The sequence below is a fragment of the Montipora capricornis genome, chromosome 10 (assembly GCF_036669925.1).
Source record: "Montipora capricornis isolate CH-2021 chromosome 10, ASM3666992v2, whole genome shotgun sequence".
NCBI classification, from domain to species: domain Eukaryota; kingdom Metazoa; phylum Cnidaria; class Anthozoa; order Scleractinia; family Acroporidae; genus Montipora; species Montipora capricornis.
The window spans coordinates 36,307,262-36,330,096 of record NC_090892.1 but is presented as its reverse complement, the minus strand read 5'-3'; the positions used below and the strand labels follow the sequence as shown (position 1 = coordinate 36,330,096).

At 40.2% G+C, this 22,835-nt stretch overlaps 1 protein-coding gene across 2 annotated transcripts in view; it reads left to right on the top strand.

Moving 5' to 3' along the window:
• Positions 1 to 239: 239 nt before the first annotated feature.
• Positions 240 to 22,835, top strand: part of LOC138021992 (uncharacterized) — a 38,724-nt gene continuing 16,128 nt past the window's right edge. For both annotated transcript variants that reach the window (XM_068869020.1, XM_068869019.1), the window contains exons 1-8: positions 240 to 461; positions 5,071 to 5,113; positions 14,413 to 14,879; positions 15,454 to 15,480; positions 15,817 to 16,068; positions 17,399 to 17,695; positions 19,001 to 19,297; positions 22,610 to 22,835. The exon at positions 22,610 to 22,835 is cut by the window's right edge and continues 62 nt beyond it. In XM_068869020.1, the coding sequence (XP_068725121.1) occupies positions 407 to 461; positions 5,071 to 5,113; positions 14,413 to 14,879; positions 15,454 to 15,480; positions 15,817 to 16,068; positions 17,399 to 17,695; positions 19,001 to 19,297; positions 22,610 to 22,835 (1,664 nt within the window). In that variant the 5' untranslated portion in view covers positions 240 to 406. The remainder of the gene's footprint in view (positions 462 to 5,070; positions 5,114 to 14,412; positions 14,880 to 15,453; positions 15,481 to 15,816; positions 16,069 to 17,398; positions 17,696 to 19,000; positions 19,298 to 22,609) is intronic.

The following is a 22,835-nucleotide window of genomic DNA, read 5'->3' as shown; positions in this document are numbered from 1 at the left end:
ATTTTTCTGTCATCAAGATGCCTTCGTGATTAAATAGACTTTGAGTTCACTCAAAATATTTATCACCAACTCAAAACTGAGACGTGATCAGGGAATTTCACAGATATGCATCCGTTACAGCGGACGCGGATGCATCGGTCACTTTTTCTCAGTCTGTATCGAGTCTGTATGCAAAGCATGCATGCTTTATCTAGATTCCCACTGAATCAAGGTCAATTGTCAAGTATCAGTTTTCACTGTACTTTAGACAACATTATTATACTTGCCGACTGTGCTGGCGGTCGATTTTCCTTTTCCCTTGGTACTCCTTGAGTGGCTCAAACGGTAGAAGGAGTTAACGTAACCTGGTAGAGTTCAGCTCAAGTTTCTTGTCGGCAAAATCGCCTTTCAGACAGTAGTGTCAGCGATGAACTTGGTTCTGTCTCTTTCTGCCATTTTCTCAGTTATTACCGTGATTTCAGGTAGGGGCACAAGCTTCTAGTACACTGTCAATTTTTTTTTGCTTCGGAACCATCCCAGTTGTAAGTGGGTTTTAAACAGCCTCCAGAGGCATGCTAACAGAGGAATCTGTTCAAGACAAATTTTGGTTTTATATATAGACGCAATGGAGACGATTCCTCTGTCTTAGAAGGACAATTCGTCTTAGACGAGTTATTCGTCTCTGGTTTAAATTCGGCCGTTAATTAAAGAGTTAGAGATATTTTCTCAAGTTCGAACTGAGATTGTTTCCTTCTTCCGGGGTCGATTTATACGCCAACTATGGCGGCACCACTTGCAGTATCCCTGCACTCCTGACTATGATACTTTTTTTAATATTTACAACAACATTTAGCTGATTCAGAAGACGTTTTTGACTTTCAATTGCAATACACGTCATTGAAGGGATTAATGCAAAAATTATGTGGTTTAATCGCTGTCGTTTCGTGTAATGATAATGGCTCGTTCAAAGTCGTTTCGAAAGTGCACTCTTCCTCCAGGTGGCAAATTCAGGTCTATTATAAACTTAACCCTGGCTTTCATTTTCATAAAAAAAACACATCTCCTAATAAAGCACAGTGAAAGTTGAGTTTCAAAGATCGTTCCTCGTTTGTTAGCACTTAACGGCGATCTTATTAGAACAAGTCTTAATACAAGAGATAATAAGTTATGTTTACACAACGACGCAATGTAAATAAGGGGATTAAGCATTTAAAGTTTAATTTCTTCCGCAAATTCATGATCATTTTCGCAGGGGTACCCTTAAAGTCAAAACTCAAAACACTTTCTCTCTGATTCTCTTATTCTTCCCGCGTGGGTTCTTAGTTCAAATCATAGTTAATGCTGTGTTAAAGTCCAACCTGCACAGTAGCTGGTTCTGTCAAAAAAGACAATTGACTAAACCAAAGGCCGGCGTTGGTTTCTCAGGCAGAGATCTCATTTTTTAAGGATGGAAATTTGTCCATATGACCATTTCAGCCCATTTTCCGAGATGAAAATGATTCAACGCATGTTCGTGATGGATTATGACAGCATCTAATATTCTCAAAGATAAGCGGATAAAATTCTCGGCAAGCTCGTTATTCCGATTTTATGCCTGAATGGTTGCTTCACCAATTTTCATTTCAGGTTTTGAAAACAAAAGCTAATTTTACCCTGGTAACCATTCAAAACCCGTCAACCGTTAACGCATGAAAAAGCTCTGGCTCGAAGGGTAAACAGGAAGTCGATAAGCATGAGCTTTTGTAGGCAAACTTACGTTTTTGGTCAACGGTAATTTTCAATAAACTCTATTATTTGAAAGTAGGGGTAAAACGCAAAAAAGGTTTTTAAAACACATTCAAATGAAAGGAACTTGCTAGAGCCGCGTTGGAAGGCTGTTTACGATGAGAATTTAAAACAAGAACAGGAACCGCATTCGCACTTTTTGAAAAGCAAGATATTTTGGCCATTATGCCCACAGGTTTTATTAAAAGCTTTACTAATCAAAGTTCCACTGTTGTAAAAATGTTATCGACGCATTTGTGCCAGGCGTGATCATTATTATTTCGTACCACAGGGATGTTATGATTATCGCTGGCGAATTACGCCCTCCACGCCGGCTTTACTGCAGAATAAGTACAAGGAACGGTTACGTGTTTGCAAACGCTGGCCGTGAAGCACTATATTTCAACAGACTTAACTCGATTAGAGTGTAATGTGAAGTGGTTCTTTTCTACCCCATATGTGCTTACTTTCTACCCCATAGTGCAAATTAGAACCCATAATTTGGTACCTCTTAAGCTTAGAGGTGGAAAAAATTTCATGCCACGCCCGAAAGACAGGATCTTGGTACCTCTTAGGGGTTCTTTTCAAAATTTCCGACGAGCACCCTTGTCCTTGTTATATTGGAGTCCCTCCCAGGGGTATATTCTGCAGTTGCTCCATTACGCCAATAACATTCGGTTGAATCTTCCTTCGGTGACATCGCTTCCTTTGTCCTGCGATCATCTGTTGCTCTTTCACACAAGGAGAACGCGAGTAACTTTTAAATGCAGTAAATCCAAGCTTCTCCAAAATAAAGTTCAGGGAAATCTTTTCTTCTCCCTTCCGACATGAGACGCTAAAATTACTATCCATGCTCATGTACGATGTTTTCTGTTGTTGGCCTTCTGAAGGCTCACCGGCTCTGGCTCTTCATTATTTCGAAGGAACTCTCAGTACATAAACGGGTAAAATCCGAGATGGACGGCTTTTTAATTGTTGCTGTTCTTTTGGTATGGAATCATCGCGCATCACCTTACCATGTAGCATGATATTTTTCGGATTATACCGCAAAAATTAAACCTCAAAAAATAAAAGTGCTACACGGTTTTCGTTGGCGAACGAACGTTACATATAAACGAGATGCTTCCGTGAAGCATACACTGGGTTGCCTGTGGTACATGCTACAGAAAATCAGAAGGCACTGAATTCTGTGGTATTGAAATACAGCAATCCAGTCTCTGAAGAATAACAAATAAAAGAGGAGCGAGAAACATTGGCTTCTGGGCTGACATGTTGATAATTTTCAAGTTCCCTCACAACTTCGTTTCACCACAAGTGTGCCCTCTGAGCATCTGACAGCTTTGTAATACTAAATTTCACTGAAGTCAAGCCGAAAATACTATTAACGCTAACAAATGCGAACTCAGCAAGGTACAGATCTTGTTAGCTTGCTTTATGCAAAACAAATATTGTTGAAAAAGCAAATAACTATCGATACACAGTTTTTAGAAAGAGCAGGAGGAAGTTTCCGGGACGGTCGATCGAGAATAAAATATTTACGACATGAAAACAACATTAATTTTGAACCGTGAATATAGAATATAAAAATTTACGATCAGCGACAAACATTTTGGGAGATTTTTGCTACGTTTAAGTAAATTGCAAAATCGAAAGTGACATGGCCGGAATTCAACGGGCGCCGTGATTAAGTTACCCTGGCATGTTTACTCGCCAAACAGTGAGGCATCTGTGTCACATGATGGCAAGATACCGGGCGTTTGTAAGTTTCTCTTTACCGACACGGTAAAAAAAAAAAAAAAAAAAGAAAAAAAAGAAAACAAACAAACTAAACGCAGACCTCGACTGGGTTTGCCATAGGCAACCCAGTAATTATCGGCAAAAAACGCTCATTCATGCCGCGAGAATATTTTCCAAATGGGCATGGCCTTCCGTATGATGAGAGCTGTCAATCCGTTACTGTTGTTCCAAAACGCAATATGAAACCATTGCAGTATCTCTTTTCGCTCTAACAAACGTCCGCGGTATTTGCGACCCGCAGTTTCAGCCATTTTGAAGTTTTCGTTCGTTTCAACGATTTAGAGCAAAAGAGAGACTGCTTGCAGTCTACATCGGTAGAGGAAAGAAAAAGTCTTAAAATTCATGATGTTCTTCAGTGAATTGTCTTAAAAGTTCCAAATCTCAGTTGCTCTGTAGGAAAAAGTTGTTTGACTGCAAGCAGAACGATACTTGGGAATGGTTGTTCAAAAGGTGGATAACGCTATCCGCCGGATAAATCACTATCCAGTAGAAACCAATTGCGCTGTCCAATGGATAGTGATTTATCTAGTGGATATCGCGCGTTATCCACCTTTTGAACAACTGGGGCCTGGTGGATAGGCTGTGGATCTGTCTTCTTCTGGTAAATTTCTCATAAATAACGAGGTGCCAGACCGTTGAGGCATTTGAATGTTAATAAAGCATTTTTAAAAAAAGAAGACGGTCTTTCATGGGGACCCATTCCAATTCACGTCAGAGCCAGAGTAATGTCATCAAAGCTTTGTCTCTCGATAATAATTCTGGCAGCAAAATTCTGGACGAGTTGTAATTTCTTGATGTTGCTTTCATAAGTACTAGGCCAAATAGAGCAATAATCAATCTTGCTCGTTTATCACTAGCGCATTGATAACGTTTGACATCGTCTCCTGATTGAATAAATACTTGACCCGGTTTATCTGGGACAATTTTGCTGTGCAGGAAGCTGATAACTGCTTTATATCAGCTGTCTCAAGATGAGGATCCACAACCAAACCCAAATCTCTAGCGGACTCGGCGGGCAGTAGTCGTTCACCAAGAAAGTCAATGCTAGGGATTGTCGTTAAGGATGGTGCCTACTAATTCAAAGGTATTTTTGCGCGGTTTACTGAATATGTGGGAAAAGCAGATCTTAACAAGTGTTATCGAAATCCAAACAGAAAATTGGGGTAACCACGCATTTTTCAAAGATAATTAATCAACAATGTTTTTAAAAAGCTTTCAATTGCATAAGCCTACTTATCTCTGACAAATGCATGACTACCCCAAATTTTATTTTTGGATTCCAAGAGTACTTGATAAGTTTAAAACCGCGCAAAAATATCCTTATCTTAATAAGCACCACACATAGCAAATCCGAGTATCTCAAGATGCGCAGAACGTATGCGCAGTAACAATAGTAGGCACCGTCCTTAACTGTTGAAGAAGTTGATTTATTGGGAGTTCGATCTATTCAATACAACAAGAAATTGTTTCCATGCTACCCAATAATCATTCTTTTATTAAATACGTGTATAACCTGATTTTTATTTATAGAGGCCGCAGTCATTGAAGATAAAACAAATCGAACTTCGGAAGGGTACGTATTTTCTTGACGTTTATTGCCACATAATAATAATAATAATAATAATAATAATAATAATAATAATAATAATAATAATAATAATAATAATAATAATAATCCAAAGACATCAAGGTAAAGTGTTTGCAGTTAACATAGTGATACTAATTTTTAAAGAAGGCCACATTTATTTACTGTTAGCTATCTGAGTTCGTGGGAATTCATTCGTTTTTACTGAGACATTTCATTACCAAGGCTCCGGCATGAACTGATTATTTCCATTACTAACGGTCAGATCGATTGCATGTGAATAAAGATAGCACTTGAATAATTACAGTCTGATAGATACAGGACCAGCGTTGGAATTGGAAAAAAACGTACCCTTTCTGTTAATATCTTACTGGTATACCGATAGTTTTGGTCATGGCTACAAGGTTAAGGAACCGCAGTTTGGAAGAAAACAATGACTTGGCTGTTTAGAAAGCACGGCGGGACGTCCAATGAAAATAAGTTTGGTGTCAGAGAGTGATTAAAACCCAGCGCAACCAAAACACAAGACCGTTCCTCCTCTCCTTATCTTAACCTTAAACCTCTCGAATGTCAACCCACGGTTCAATTAGGCCCGACTCCCTCGGACTGTTGGAGGCTATCGGCGTAGTGAAGACCTATTTTTAAAATACGTTTGGCCAAAAAACTGCTCCTTTGGCCTCTCCCGTAATACTTAAATTATCTCTCATTGCACAAGCTCTCTTTGAAATAATTGCTTCAGATTGGCATGACATTTGATTGTACTGCCGTTTCGTCTTTACTCGAAGCGTCTTTTAAACGTGAATTTTAAATCGACTTTAAAATTCTAGTGGTTAAAAAGCAATAAATTCAATCACAGGCCCCCAAACTCAGTGTGAGCATGGCCGACAAAAATATAAGGATTTTTATGGGAATCCGGATAAACGAGAATGAAAAAATTCTCAATTAAAAAACCTAACCTTATTGCCAACGTGGGTAATTTCCTTCCTGAGTGGTTATTTTCCAGATCCGACGCGATTTGAGTCATTTCTCAATTTCGTGGTTGTCAACGGTATAATAAAATCCCAAGGCTGGAAACTAAACTCTCAGGTGCCACCAATTTGAGTCAAATATCCCTAGCAAAATGTTCCCACGGTCACAATTCCACATCGCAAAGCAATAGCAGTCCTGCGAACGACCTAAGGCGGTAATATTGCAGGAAAATAGCTTTGGAAAGGTGCTCTTCCACACCACAGTGGCCACGGCTTCGACCGTTGATAACGAACTGAGCCTTACAGGGGTAGCCTGTGTACAGCCGCCCGCTCTCTGATTGGTTATTACCCATCGATCAGTACATCATTGAAACAACGAGTTTTGATTGGCTTTTATTTTTATTTCTCCACATCAACACGGTGAGAACCACCGTGAGAGGGGCAACCCTAAAACCTGGAATCCGGAATCGGGAATCAAAGGTCATTGTTTTACCAATATACTAAACATTCATAAAAGCTAACCTTAGGCCAAATTATCTCTAAACAACCGTTTTTAGGCCTAAGGTTAGCTTTTATGAATGTTTAGGATAGTTTTTACTCTCTGTATTGGTAAAACAATGACCTGTGATTCCGGATTCCGCATTTCGAGTTTTAGGGTTGCCCCCGTGAGAGATGAGTTGAGTCGATTGTCAAAGAGGTTTTCCTTTTAAAGTACGAGCGGAATTGTTATCTATGGAGTGTAAAGTGGAAATCGATTCGACGTACATTTGTAGGAATTGTTGTCAGCGCAAAAGAAACGAAAGCGCTCTTCACGAGGTGAAAATAGCACTATTCAAAAGATTGTCCACTCGGAAACGTCTCCCGCTATTCCTTACCAGTTAATGTAATCCCAACGCCTTGCTCGGACCAGCCTAGCCATTCTCAAGCACAATCTACAAAGCGTAATACCCTGGAAGATTTGAGATGTGAACACATCGAGGAAAATAACAGCTCATCGGCAACGATCTGTGCTGCTCTAAAGATCAGAGCCGTACCCGGTTGGAAGGCATGAAATACATCCTTTCCTTCCGTGCTTCTATGCTATAAAGCCAAGGTATCTTAAAACTATCGGAGACGCTCTTCAATTCACGTTTGAAATCTACCTCATTGACCACCATTTTGAGAATTTAGCTCCAACGAAATATGAGCAATGCAAATTTTGGTCAGCGTAGATCACTTAATAATGTGTGCAAAATTATTCCGGAACACGATTACTAACGGTAAATCACAGACGCTCCTCTACGATCTTTTTTTTTCGGAGAGCGGGCGGCTGTACACAGGCTATACAGGGGTGGCAGACCGTAGTGTTGTAACACGCAAATTTCTTTATTCCCCTGGATCCAGACATGACATTGACTCAGTCGTGTCGTCCAATCACAGTCAAGCCTCCTTCCTGTTGACAAATTTCAAAAATACATTCCGGAAGCCGGAAAGCGTTGAAAGATGCGAGAATGGCAGCCGTAGTGAACAAACTTTTGCGCATCCATGCCGCTTTTACTAGATGATAGGACTTGATAGAAATTATTCGAAGCACAATATCCCACGAGAACAAAGTTTATTTGCATGTTAATTCCTTGAAAGCTTGAGTCAATGCAGCCATATCTGTAACCAAAGGACTAAAGAATTTTGCGGTTGACAAAACTACGGTCTGCCACCCCTGTAAGGCTTAGTTCGTTATTAACGGTCGAAGCCGTGGCCACTGTGGTGGCCTACCTTTCGAAAGCTGTTTCCCTGCAATATTACCGCCTCAGGTCGCTCGCAGGACTGCTATTGCGTTGCGATGTGGAATTGTGACCGAGGGAACAATTTGCTAGGAATATTTGACTCAAATTGGTGGCACCTGAGAATTTAGTTTCTAGCCTTAGCTTGGGATTTTATTATACCACAGTCCTCCCAACCTCAATGCGAGCATGGCCGACAAAAATATAAGGATTTGTATCAGAATCCCGATAAAAAGCTCAAGAAGATAATTATATGAAAAAAATCTCTATCAAAAAGCCTAACCTTATTTGCCATCGTAGGACTGCTATTGCATTGATGGTGGGTTGAGATGAAAGTTCAATCTTTGTCAGTTAATTATGATGTGGAATTGTGACCGTGGGAACATTTCATCTAGGAATATTTGACTCAAATTGGTGGCCCCTGAGAATTTAGTCTTCAGCCTTGGGATTTTATTATCACCGTTGACAACCACGAAATTTAGAAATGGCTCAAATCGCGTCGGATCTGGAAAATAACTACACAGGAAGGAAGCTATCCACGATGGCAATAAGGTTAGGCTTTTTGATTAAGATATTTTTCATATAATTATCTTCTTAAGCTTTTATCGGTATTCTCATACAAATCCTTATATTTTTGTCGGCCATGCTCACACTGAGCTTGGGGCGCCTGTGATTATACCGTTGACAACCACGAAATTGAGAAATGGCTCAAATCGCGTCGGATCTGGAAAATAACTACACAGGAGGGAAGTTACCCACGTTGGCAATAAGGTTAGGCTTTTTAATTGAGAATTTTTTCATATAATTATCTTCTTAAGCTTTTTATCGGGATTGCAGTACAAATCCTTATATTTTTGTCGGCCATACTCACACTGAGCTTCGGACGCCTGAGATTCAGTATGACTACCGACCACATTTAAATGTGATTGGAGCTATATCAGCACCAACTCTGAAAGAGGAATCAGATATAGACAAACCAAGAGTCAGTAATTTCCGGTTGCACTCAATTTGAAAATTCTCAACTTGGCAAGAAATTGTTATTACCCGAAATTTTCCATTCCTTTTGGCATTTTATTCCGGTGAGGAAACTAACGAGTGATTCATTTGATCTCATTTGGACAAACCCTCATTTGCTATTTGCCCTTGTGAGATCAGACCATCTCAGCAAACTGGTTCCATATACACCTTTACAACGTCATTTTTCACGGTACACGCAAATGGATCACGAACCACATCTTTGAAAAAACAAATTACAAAACTACAACAAAACCGGGGTTATTACTGCGATTTTGGGAATTCTGCCGAATCTCACCTTCAAACTGCGTTTTAGCTTCCATCAACCAAATTTCCGAACATAGCCTGGAAGATGGACTCCGCCTCCGGAAAGTGAATTGGAGATTTTGTTTAGTCTGCAACTCGAACACCTTCAGCAAATTTTCATCGCTCTCCATCGGCGTCGAATGTACCTAGGGAAACAAAGATGCTGATTGGAAGGCTATGTCACGCTTCAACTGATTTCGGCATGTGTGGTTTGGTGTCAACTCTCAAAACGTAGTTTGGCCCTTGGCGTTTGAAGATGAGATTCCGCAGAATTATGAAAGCCGCAGTAAGTAGAATCAGTCTCTGACTTGATTAGTTAGTTAAAATGGTTTACGTCGCAAATCCGGGGCGGGCAAGACCAACTCTGGCAAAAATTCAGGGAATGCATCGAAACCTTTCACTTTCTTCCGGACCACAAAACTGAAATCCGGTTGATTCTGTAGATAAAGGACCACAGTTTACGTCAAATTATCCCTACGTTAATTCTGTGCACTTGCATGATTAACAATTAACAATTAACGGCATCATTGTTGCACAGCCGCATAAAGCGACCTGATATTTTCTGTATAACCCAAACAGAGGAACGAAGATATCCATCATGTTTCTGTCATGGTTTCACTTGAACCCTTCACAACTCAATTGGTTCAAACGTCTACAGTTCTATACACCATGTCCACTCGTCCACATATCCACAGTCCGACACATCTACATCTCACACAGGTACTAACATCCGAATCTCCTCAGGTTCACATGCCCACATGTCAACAGCATGTATTGTCCATACTTCTGTAGGTCCACAGGGGCACATGTCCACAGGTCACATGTGCACATGCCAACGAATAGGTACCCCTTTCTACAGGCCCACACATCCACATCCATGCCCACATGTCCACACTTCCAAAGCTCCACATGCCCAATTGTCCACACCTCCAAAGGTCCGTCTACCCACATGTCCACACTTCCAAAGCTCCACAGTTCCAGAACATGTATTGTCCACACATCCACATGTCCACAGATCCACACATCCACATCTCCACAAGTCCACACGTCACTTGTGCATAAGTCAATATGCGCACACGTGTTAACATATCCGCAGTTCTTTTGATCGTGAGCAGAGTAAAGGTAAAGTTATGTTACTGTTGCGATTTTCAGTTATGGTCCTTTCCTTTGTCGCAACACATTCTCCAACTCAGTGAAGAAAGAAATTTACAATTATAGAGAGGAGGTTGTTAATGAGAACCATAACTTATGCCGGAACCAAGACGACAGTTTCTATTGCCAATATTTTCTTGCCTAAAGCTGAAACAGAAGTTCTAAGCTAAGCCGTCTCAAAAACTACAGTTTGGAAACGCTACAATGACGATGTCTTTTCCCTGTGGGACGTAAGTAAACCGGACATAGAGACTTCCATCGAACAAGCAAATTTACACCACCCTACGATTAAATTCACGGCAGAAATATCTGACACTAAAACTGTGTTTCTAGACACAATAGTATGTAAAATCACGACATTCAAGGATCACTCAATCCTTGATGTAAAACACTTTTTAAAACGGAAACTTTCCAATATACACATTAATTTCACTTCTTGTCACCCGCCAAGCGTCAAAGGTCGATCCTTACGAATCCTTACCACAAACTCCTCAAAGACACTTTCGAGGATAATATTTCAAAATTTAAAAGCCATTTGTTGAACAGAGGTTAACCACGCAATTTGGTAGAAAAGCTACTATCAGAAATCAAATTCACAAGGAAGGGCTCAGTGCGTAAAGGAAATACTAAAAAACAAAAAGGAATTTTATCTTTTGTGGCACAATACTAGCCGTCAGTGTTAAACCTGGAAGAAGCTTTACTCAGAAAATGACATTTAATACAAAATCAACCCCCACTTCGCCAAATTTAACCACCTATCATTTCATACAAAACAGGAGACTCCTTTAAGGATCTGCTCGTTAGAGCAAAGCTATAAAAGGTTCTATACATGTGTTCACACAGGAAGGGAATCAGTGTGGTGTGTCACTCCACTGCACCGTGAAAACCACATTGACAACATGACCTAAAGATGCGGCTTTCCCAAACACCTTGCCCACCAAGAATACCAGAATTCTACACTCGAACAAAAATTCACAAACAACCTCTTACAGGGAGACCAATCATCTCGGGTTGTGATAGACCAACACAAAGAATTTCGCCTTTTGTTGACACATTGCTTCAACCAATATCTAAGTCAGAAAAGTCATACCTTAAAGACACAACTGATTTTATAAACTTTATTGAAAGCACAAACGTCAAAAACTACACATTCCTTGTATCGATGGATGTCACAAGCCTCTACAAAAATATACCACAAAACGAGGGTACACAGTATGCAAAGCATACGACAATTTTTACAAGGACAGACCTCCCATACCGACACACTAACTTCGAGAAATGCTTAAGCTAATTCTCAAAGAAAATTCTTTCCGATTCAATGGAAAGCATTCTCTTCGCATTCAGGGGACGGCTATGGGAACGAAAATAGCTGTTTCCTTTCCTAACATAATCATGGAAAAGATTAAGACCGAAATCCTCAGGAAAACCCCTTTTAAACCTACAGTTTGGAAACGCTAGATTGACGACATCTTTTCCCTATGGGACCTAAGTAATCCCGGTATTGAGACTTTCATCGAACAAGCAAATTAACATCACTCAATTATAGAATTCAGGGCTGATATCTCTGACACTGAGACTGTGTTCCTAGATACGGTTATATACAAAGGCAACAGATTCAAGGAAAAGTCGATCCTTGAAATCAAGACACCTTTTAAGCCAATTTAAACCTTCCAGTCCACACATTTTAACTCGTGTCACCCACCAAGTGTTAAAAATGGATTCGTGAAGGGCGAATGCTTAACAAAAAATTCCTCAGAGATTACTTTCAAATAGGACATTTCAAATTTCAAGAAACACTTGCTGGACAGAGGCTACCCACGCAATCTAATAGAGAAAATCCTATCAGGAATATAATTTACAGGAAGGGCTACAGCGCTCAAACAGAACAACAAAAAATGAAAGAAATATTGCCTTTTGCAACACAATATCAACCATCAATATCTAACTTAAAACAAGCCTTACTCAAAAAATGGCACCTAATACAAAATCAACCGTTACTTCGCCAGATATTCAAGCAACCACCTATCCTTTTATCTAAGAAAGGGAAATCCTTAAAGGATCTGCTCGTCAGTGCCAAAATATACATGAAAGAGTTTTCGAAATATGTTTCACACCGAAAGGGACTGTGTGGCTTGTCACTCCTTGCATTTTCTGTATATAGTTGTAACTTTCTTTCTTCACTGAGATGGAGAATGTGTTTGCGCAACAGCAACATTACTTCCCCGTACTCTGCTCACGATCAAAGGAACTGTGGATATGTGGACACTTTTGCGCATATTGACTTATGCACAAGTTACATGTGGACCTCTGGATGTGCACATGTAGATCTGTACACCTGTGGACCTGTGGACATACGGATGTGTGGACCATACAGGCTGTGGACCTGTGGACCTTTGAAACTGTGGGCATGTGGACCTGAGGAAGTGTGGGCATGCGGTCATGTGGACCTGAGGAAGTGTGGACATGTGGGCATGTGGACCTGAGGAAGTGTGGACATGTGGGCATGTAGACCTGAGAAAGTGTGGGCATGTGAACCTGAGGATCTGAAGAAGTGTGGACATGTGGGGATGTGGACCTGAGGAGATATGGATGTGTGGGCCTGTAGACAGGGGTACCTATTTGTTGGCATGTGCACATATGCACATGTGACCTGTGGACAAGTGACCCTGTGGACCTACAGATGTATGGAAAATACATTTTGTGGACATGTAGGCATGTGGCCCTGAGGATATTTGGATGTTAGGGCATGTGTGAGATGTGGATGTGTCGGCCTGTGGATATGGGGAAGCGTTGACTTCCGGGCATGTGGTCGTGTGGCCATGTTGGAGTGTGGAACTGTAGACGTTTGAACCAGTTGACTTTTGGAAGGGTTCAGGTGAAACCATGATGGAAAAATGATGGATGTCTTAGTTGCTCTGTTTGGGCTATACAGAAAATGTCAGGTCGCTTTATGCGGCTGTGCAACAATGATGTTGTTAATTATTGTTAATTATGCAAGTGCACAGAATTAACGTAGGGATAATTTGATGATGTAAACTGTGATCCCTTACCTACAAAAGCAACCTGAAATCCAGTTGTGGCAGTGATTTGAATTTATATAAAAATGCCTATTTTAGACTTGATGAAAAGTTTACTTTCAGAGGAACACTGAAGGATGGCACACCAATAATTGCTGACTGTCACTCGTAAGGTGTGAATGTCAGTAATGGGAATCGAAAACCTTGGTTTCACGTCTTCTTATGCTTGCAGTTACTGTTTAATCTCGTCCAGAGGATAAGTTTGACCCATTGTTATCCTTTTTCTCGTCATAATATAGAGCCCTATCTCCGCCTATAGAGAATTTGCACCCACATGACTTAGCTCTCCAGAGATTACGGTCTTGGATAGCTCATTTTAAATCATCTCACCATTTCAGTGGTGATGTTGTCGTACCGCCTTCTTAGCTGGGTTCCCTTGCTTTTTTTTACCAGCATTCATTCCTTTTCTCATGCTGGGCATTAAATGCCTCATGCGAATCTGAATAACATGCCCGGCATGACAGTCTGTTTTTCTTCATTTAAGCTCAACCCCAGTCTCCCTTCTTAAAATAAGACGGTGGCCACACGATAGCAGTTTTACAAGAAAAGTGGGTACTAAGAATTAAATAATGGTGCCATGATCACAACCTCATTTCTAGGACCTTTCGTTCGCTTTGAAGTGGGGCGGGAAAAGTTCTTGGAACAAGGTTGAGATGATTCAGCGATTGTTGAGCCAGGCTGGACGGAACTGCACGAACAGGCTTTGGAACTCGTCCGAATTCTTCCGAACTTCATCAGTCTTTGACCATGGTCGGGTGTTTGCATGATCTGTCCCCTATAAGTTGGCAGGTATAGAGATAGTGAGAGCGTTCCCCTTCCACCAACTTAAGCCCGTTTCGATTCCCGAGCTCGCGATCTTTGTTCCTTTCTCTGCTCCGAATTGCGACTGACAGACTATTAGGAATGATGGTTGATTGAACTTTGCTTATAAATGATCGTAGCCTAATTGATCTAAAGAGTGCATCAGCTGGTTACTTTTATTTTCAATAAACGTTTTTTCCTCTTTTAAGATGGCTGGCCCCTGGCAGGGCGAATAGGAATGTTTGTGAAGCATATGACGTGCTATTTCCTGACGGTTACTGCGAGCACATCCTTGGTAACTCACCAGTGTTTGGAAAAACAAAGGAAGATTTACGGAACAACGAAAACAGCATGCTGCGTTATAACTTGCTGAAAGTTTATTCAAAATTTTACAAGGAACTTGACGTGCGCGAAAGCTGTCTTGCAGCAGTCGATGATATATATTGTCATTACTACTTTCCGCGATGTTACATTTCTTCCCCGCCTCAGCCAGTTTGCAGAGAAGCATGCGAGGAAAAGTTCTTAAAAGTGTGTGATCACGAAATTAAAGTAGCGAAAACTTTTAACGAAGATAATCCAGTGCTCTCATGGCCTTACTACTGGGATATCATAAACTGTACAACTCTACCATATCGGAATCAAACAAGCAACTGTTACTATCCTGATGTGATACAAGGTTAGTACGTTCCAAAGGTCTTTCCTTTTCTTTTACATAATCCAGAACGAGTAGACTGGAGGAGATGAAGAACCGCTCTGCTCCACAAATATATTTCTTTCATTTGGGCAGACGTGATTTACCTCAACGCGTTTCACCAGTAGGCAATGACTTGAAAGATGTACTTCACATATCTCGTTGAGGAATTGTCGTTTTCTACGACCATTTATAATGAGGACAGCTTGTCTTACTAGGTATTCTTATCTACGCCAATCAATGTGCAACGAGCCCAATTACTTCAGAATACTAGTTGTTCTTTCCTAGTCATAGGGACCAGCCCTCATTCAACGATCTTTGCCCAAGCCACTTGAAACCCTCCAGGGGGGCAGACATATCCTTTTATAGGCAAATCTCCGCGGAAACATTGTTTTCCTTTGATTTAGAGATTTCGTTGCAGTGACTGTCGAAATTCTCTTTACTTTATTAACTTTGCGCACCAACCATCACAAGATGCTGTTGAGAAGGTAACAAGTATTCTTTTTTCACTTACCACCACAATTGTTCTTTGATGGCTTTTTTTTTATGTCTTATTTAGATCAACTAAACATCCTAGAGAGTAAAGGTATGTCTGATTTCAATTGTATTCTGGGGCCCGCTTTTTGAAAGTCCCGAAACTTTACGGGCCATTTTCGGGTGTCACAATTCTCTTTGTATCTCAAGAACGGACAGGATTTAAGTCGTCAAACCTAACAGTCATTTTGCTTTTTATTACCTTGAAAACGTGAAAGATCAGCTCTGCAAAACAAGCGGTTGGCAGTTTCACAAATGGCTTTTCGGGCCCAAAACGTTTTCGGGACTTTCAAGAAACGGGCTCCGGGTCTATATTACCAACTTACGAAACGAAATCATCCCTCAAACGCGTTTATATGACCGAGACAAAAAATTGATTCTTTGTTAGAATGTTTCTATGGAGATGGGCGTGGCTACCATGGGAACAAAAACACAACAGTTTCCGGATACAAATGTCAGTCGTGGAATGCCACAACTCCTCGGGAACACGACATCACGGGATTGATTTATGAGGAAATCACAAATTGCACCAATTTGTGCCGTAATCCGGGGGGTTTCGGCTTGGATGGGCCTTGGTGTTTCACCACGAGTGACACCGTGCAATGGGAGTACTGTGGCTTGCCTAGATGCGCCAAAAAAGGTTAGTACCTTCAGGAACTCATAACTTGAAAGTTACAAATCACATAATTATCTCTCCTCTAAATTCGTTTCCTCGCACCATTTATATTAAGAACGACCCCTCTGGCCAAGATTTGTCATATTAGTGAGTCAACGTACTTATCTCCGTTTCCGTAATAAGTAAACATATATTCATTTGATGACACGGGACAAAATGTTTCACCTTAAGGAACTACTATTGTTATTGCGCATACGTTCTGCGCATCTCCAAATACTCGGATTTCCTATCGCCGATGCTTAATAACACAGGGATATTTTTGCGCGGTTTAAAACTATCCGGAGAAAGTAGATCTTAGTAAGTACTCTTGGTATCCACAAAGAAAATTCGGGGTAACCATGCATTTTTGAGAGATAATTAAACTTCAGTTTGAGAAAGAACGCCATACATTGCTTTGTATTTTAAAGCTTTTTACAAATATTATTAATGAATTATCTTTGAAAAATGCGTGGTTTCCCCCAATTTTCTTTTTGGATTTCAATAACACTTGTTAAGAGCTACATTTTCCGCATAATCACACACAAAGGGCAAAAATGTCTTTAATTAGTAGGCAACGTCCTTAATTGGAAGCTAAGAGAATGGGTAGGAGGCGTCATAGTGTTCTTAGAAGTAAGGCATGTGGCACCTACTAGAGAAGACTTTGTCAGAATTACTGAAAAAGGAAGACAACATTCGCTCAACACGTACCAAAGGAAAGTCCAATTTCATCATACTAGTCACCATTCCATTTCATAGGACTCTCGTAAATTGAATTGCTATGACTGTTATAGTAAAATGAGGCTTACAACACTGAACTCGAAATTTTCAGTACCGCACTCGGTAAAGCCTCGTGCGGTATTGAAATTTCTCGTTCATTGTTAGTGAACTTGTGCTGGTAGATCCCAACAATTCACACGCTGAGTGCCTTAACCTGTAACCTCACGTTTATGGAAATGTCCGCGTGTGTAACGCACATAACCGCATCACACAGGTATAAACAACACACTGCTGATTTAAAATTGGTGGCAATCAGAATCCATTCGTGCGAAAGTATTTTTATAATCTTCGCACCTTTGTTAATAATCTTCGCCAAAACTCACTTTAAATACTGTAATTTACATTACGTGATATAATTTTCCTTGATAATGGAGTCATGACTACTCCGAAACGTCGGATTTTATCTTTTCTTATCGTTCGTTTTTACAGTTTTATGCTTAAATAAATCTCTTAATATGAATGTCTACAATGTTGGAAATAAAGCTATTATTTTATTTATTAATTTAATCAACCTTCGTCGATCTTCTCATTCCATCAGCGCCATCAAGTACACCTTCTGGCTTTCGCGGTCACAACGTGAGCTCAACAAGCATTCAGGTTAACTGGGAAGATGTTCCAAAATCGTCAGTGAATGGTATACTCCTTGGGTTTCACGTAGCTTGCAATCTAGTCAACTGCTCAGAGGAACAAGTCATGGATTTGCCACGCGAGAATCATAGCTGTGTGTTCAGAGGGCTTGAAAAATACAAGAATTATAGCTGCTGTCTAAGGGCATATAACAACTTTGGAAACGGTTCGTGGAGTGAAGAACTCGTCATTTCAACTGACGAAGACGGTATGATGAATGGTTGATTGATGATGACTTACTGATGCACTACAGCTAAATGACCGAGCCACGGACTTAAACTGACTGACTAGGCTGAATAGCTGACTGGTTGACTGGTTGTCTGGAGGACTGACTCTTTGACTCACTGACTCACTGACTCACTGACTGACCGCGTAATCTTTACCGTATTCTGTGTTTTATTTCTTGAAACAAATGACGGTGTCTATCTGATCGACAAACAACGTTCAACGTTCGTGGGTTCAAATCCCACCCTGGTCAGAGATTTTCTCTGTCCTTGTGTGGGTCCAATTCCAATACTGGGGTTGATCTCTGTTGGAATAATTGGATATAAAAAACTACACAATAAAGTTAGGCCTCACTCGGACTTGTAATCATTAACGTTAAATTAGTTGATCTCTATTGGAGTCACTGATATTAAGCGTTTCATTCAACACAGTTGCACAGAGAAAGCCTGCTTTTTTTCAGGCTCCTGCGCAAATGCTAAAGTTGCTCATTTACAGTCCCTTGCTATTTAAAACAATCGGTATCCGCAGATGATCATTAGTGGTGGAAATTAAGTAACGATTAGGTTTACTCCCTAGAAACAGAACTTGTCATAGATTTCCGATGAAACATCGCACGTTGTAACATGTCAAGGAGATGATAAAAATTTAATAAAAATGGGGGTTATCGTGTTCGTTTCCACGGTACGATGCAGACGAACAAGGCTCTTTAAGCCACTTTGAGAATTTCCGCGCGCATCCCAATGTTGGATAAATTTAGCTCGATTTTATAAATGTAATCAATAATATAACGCAGAGCCTGGTGTAATTCTAAGGATAATTCACGCACGTATCTGCATAATGCATTTGAATGCCTTTGTGAGTACTAAACACTCCAAAAAGGATAAGTTAACTTGAGTGAGGGCTGTTCGAGTCGTAATGGCTCCTTCCGTACAATTTTACGAAATTGCCAAAAAACTGACCATAGATTTTTGCTGATTTTTTTACTACTCCACGAAGCCACCGTTCTCAGCAAAAAATATAAAATAACAAATAGGGTAACCGTATCCGTTCAGGAGAAAATAGCCATTCCTTGACGGATTAGCCCCGGGTATGAAAATCCGCCAACGTACACGAGCTGATGCGCGTGTCAATCACGCAAGAAATTATGTGCAGTGGGGTTGCGCAATGCAAAACCAGGGAATCACCTCAAGTCATCCTTCATGATCTGCGATTCCGTCCTTCGGCAGTCGAGGCACTGAATACATACAATAAGCTGGTTATCAACATCATCTACTCTTGTCTTTTATAGTCCCCGGTGCTCCACCTGAAAGTTTGAAGGCGTGGAATCAAAGCTCAACTAGTTTATATGCAGAATGGAGCCCAATTCCTTTTGGCGAACGTAATGGAAGAATACTGGGGTACATAGTTGAAATAAAATCTGCAGAAGAGAAAGGAGGGAGAGGTGAGATGAAAAATTTCACAAGGTCGAGAAACGTTACATTCACCAGGCTTAAGAAGTACCACAAGTATATGGTCAAAGTTCGCGGCCTGACTCAGCGCGGAGAGGGGCCAGTAAAAGATGTAACTGCTCAAACAGACGAAGATGGTAACTATGTGCACTTTGCTACTTTGAAAACGAAATATTACCTGTCCTTTTTTTCAGAGACCCTTACCGCCAGTCATTAGCGTGAAAGATGCCAACCTATATAGAGAGGATAATACACGGTGGAGAGAAGATATAAATTTTATGTTTGAGTGGCAAGAACAAGATCTATCGCTGCGGTCACTCGTGAGATATTGTTTTTGCCACGAGAACATAAACTTCATATCTTCGAGCTAACGGGTAATTTTCTTTTTTATGTATAGACACTAAGTATACAAGCAGGGTTTAACACAAATACAGGGTACTGGTATTACTGCAAACAAACAAAGGCGGGAATCATGACGTCATGGCTCAATATGACCACTCTTGTTACATACGAAAAATACGTCACACGGTTCCCCAATGTAGTGGTCGTATTGATTCCTCGAGTATTTTAGTTCCTGGTAAAACACTCCCGTCCACATAATACAGTGTAATTTGATCACCGAAAAACGATAGGCACCATCAGAACTTGAAATATCAAATGGCCATGGCGCAGTGGATAATAACCATCAATCGTTTTCTTCTTTTAAGGACCTTCGCGCGAAAAATTTCTGACATTGATTTTTTTCTGCAAATTTTACCATTGAAAGATGATGAGTTAGTGATGTCAGAAATGTAAAAAAAAAAAATGGGAGGTCACCGTCTTCGTTTTGGAAAGAACTTGCCCGGGAGAACATCCTATATCTGAAAAAATCCGGCTTCTTTAGCCAATAAGGCTACAGTGTCTGTAAGCCCAAAAATATTGCAATTACACCTTTGAAGTGAAATGTTCTCTACCAAACTTTGTTTAAGTGGACCCATCAAGTGAATTTAGGTAACTGATGAGGTTCCTTAAAAAACAAGTTCGCACTTAGTGACCATAGTTTCATGCGCCTTGCAGCCGCAAGATGGCAGGATTCCGTGTCCCGAGGACACAAATCTTGAATTTTTTTTAACTTCCAACATTGATTTTTTTGTTCATTTTTGGACAATGTGGGGATAATTGTAAATAAAATATGTTTCTGAAAAGAAAAGTGGGGGTCACCGAACATCCAAGATCGTTAAATCCAAGAAAAGCTATAGCAATGGCCATCTGCCCTATCATTGTTCATTTTAGTACTTAGCGTGCGCGCTCGATGCATGACGTGGCATGTGAATTTGCGTGAGCTGTGAGGATGTGCAGTAGCAATGGCCGCGAACGTCTTTAAATGTAGTTACAGATACACCTAATTGCAATAATGTTGTCTTAGAAGAATGAAAAAGGGAAAAAGTCAACTGAATAGGATTTGAATTAATCAGGCTATAATTAAGCACATTCTCAGGTTGGATTCATTTACAGCCGTTGCATTTCCCCGGAATCTTTTTCATTATTTTCCAGCTTTAGAACAATAGCAAAATCCAACGGGCAAATACGACGTTCATGCGTGGATGCTGCAAATGAATTCATTGGGCGTTAGGAGACTTACAGTCAAAACTAAAAATAACGAACAAGCAAAAAGAAACAAAAGATTTGGTGTTCTATACGTCGAGATAACCACTCTATTCATTACATATAATGCAGACACACCTTTCAATTTTATTGGGGCAAGATGGGATTCACCCCCAGAATACAGAATCACTAAATGATTAAACAATGATTAAAATTACCATAAAAAGCACAGTATTTTGTTAAGCGACTATGCACAAAACTCAGTAGCAGCTGTGGAAATAAAATGATCACGGAAGTAACTCTTCAGCCTATTCTTAATACTTGCCTAGTATGCATGGTCATACGTTGTTCTTTCAATGCTCATGCCTTTGCTGGTGTAAACAAGTCACACCATTTACACTGCGTTGCACCTAACTGTCCTTGTACTTGTGCATAATAATGATGTATGCGCTTACGTCTAGGCTCTCCATCAACCAGTTCTAAAACGAAATTAAATTTCGATTCAGGACATATAACTTCAGCTAATCCGTAAGGATTTCTGCATCCAATGTCAATAACTTTACCATCAGGCGAAGCACCAAGGATTGGCAAGTCTAGGCATACACCAAACCCTGATTTCAACACTTGAACTGGTTTTCGAGTAGAAAACATATACTTTTGGTATTGCATTAGGGCCACTGACTCGCATTTTTTACCATGAGCAGTATGCCTAGAGGAAAAAGGCTTTGGATGTAACATGTTCTGTACAAGGACTGATTTCTTTTTCTGTTCATTATTAGTCCAAACTTGGAGGCAGAAAACCTATATTTTCTTTCACTTTTCCTTGCTCCTGAATCAGCTTTTGCAGTAGTTTTTCTTTCAATTTCATTCAGTTTGCCCTTGTCAACTGTCAGGTGTTCTAGAAGTTTCTTTTCAGATTCACCAATTTCATTTGGGTACTGAAATTTTGGTACATCATTAAGAGGAAACTAGAAAAACTGAACAAATAGGCCTTTGCAGACTTGAATCAATTCGAGGCATAGAGTTTATATCACAAAACACTTAAAAATAGGCCTCAGTAAAACATAACTGATAGCCTCCATAAGCTCCGCGTTGAAATTTGCCAAATCTAGTTTCAATTTGTCACTGTCTTTTGTTTTCGAGTTCATAATCTGTACTAATGGCATAGCAGGATTAATCTGAAGGAGTTTCCCTTTGAAATTAACTTCATCAACATACTTATTTCTCAAAGTATTTCTGGCTTCATACTGAAGGCACTTACCCCAGACTCTATGGAGGAATCTGAGCTGTCATCAAGCCTTGTCTTCTCTAATGAAATTTCCATAACAGGCTGGGGGTATATCGTATCACCTCTCCCCTTTCGGTCTTATACTTAATTACTTATTCTATCCGTTTGGAGGAAACAATAAAATAAAAAATAAAAATAAATAAATAATAAAAATAGTAGGGGAAAACTCAAATCCATTTCTAATCCTTGCACACTCACACACGCGCGAAACGCTCAACACGCACACACTCACACATACAAATGAATAAACAATAGGACTAGTAAGGATGCTTACATAATTTCAGTGAGCTCCTTAATGTTTGAGCAATGAAGATTTAAAAAGACTAGGTGATGACATCAAATTAATATGCAGGTAAAGAGTTCCAGTCACTAAAATAACGATTAAAGAAAGACAATTCTAAAATAAATTAGTGCGGACAGGTTTTGCCCTAATCTTGTAATCATGGTTAGATCTTGTTACTTAGAATGTGATTTTGCCACAACAGTGCACAATCTTTGTTGTTTAAGTGATGTGAACCAGGTTTTTCTATTATTCAAGTTTACGCAAATACTTACTGCACGTCTGGCCTTTCCCTAGTTCCAGACCACCCTCCATTAAACATATCAGCAACTACGATAGGATCATCTGCGGTACTACTCGAATGGAACCCAGTCCCCCCGGAACACACCAATGGGAAGGTGCTTGGTTACAAAGTGTTCTACGGTGACGAAAACGGCACAACACGTGGGAAAAGTACTGTTTCCACAGGGAAAACCTTTCAGAATATCGAAGGACTAACACCCCACACGAACTATATTTTTCA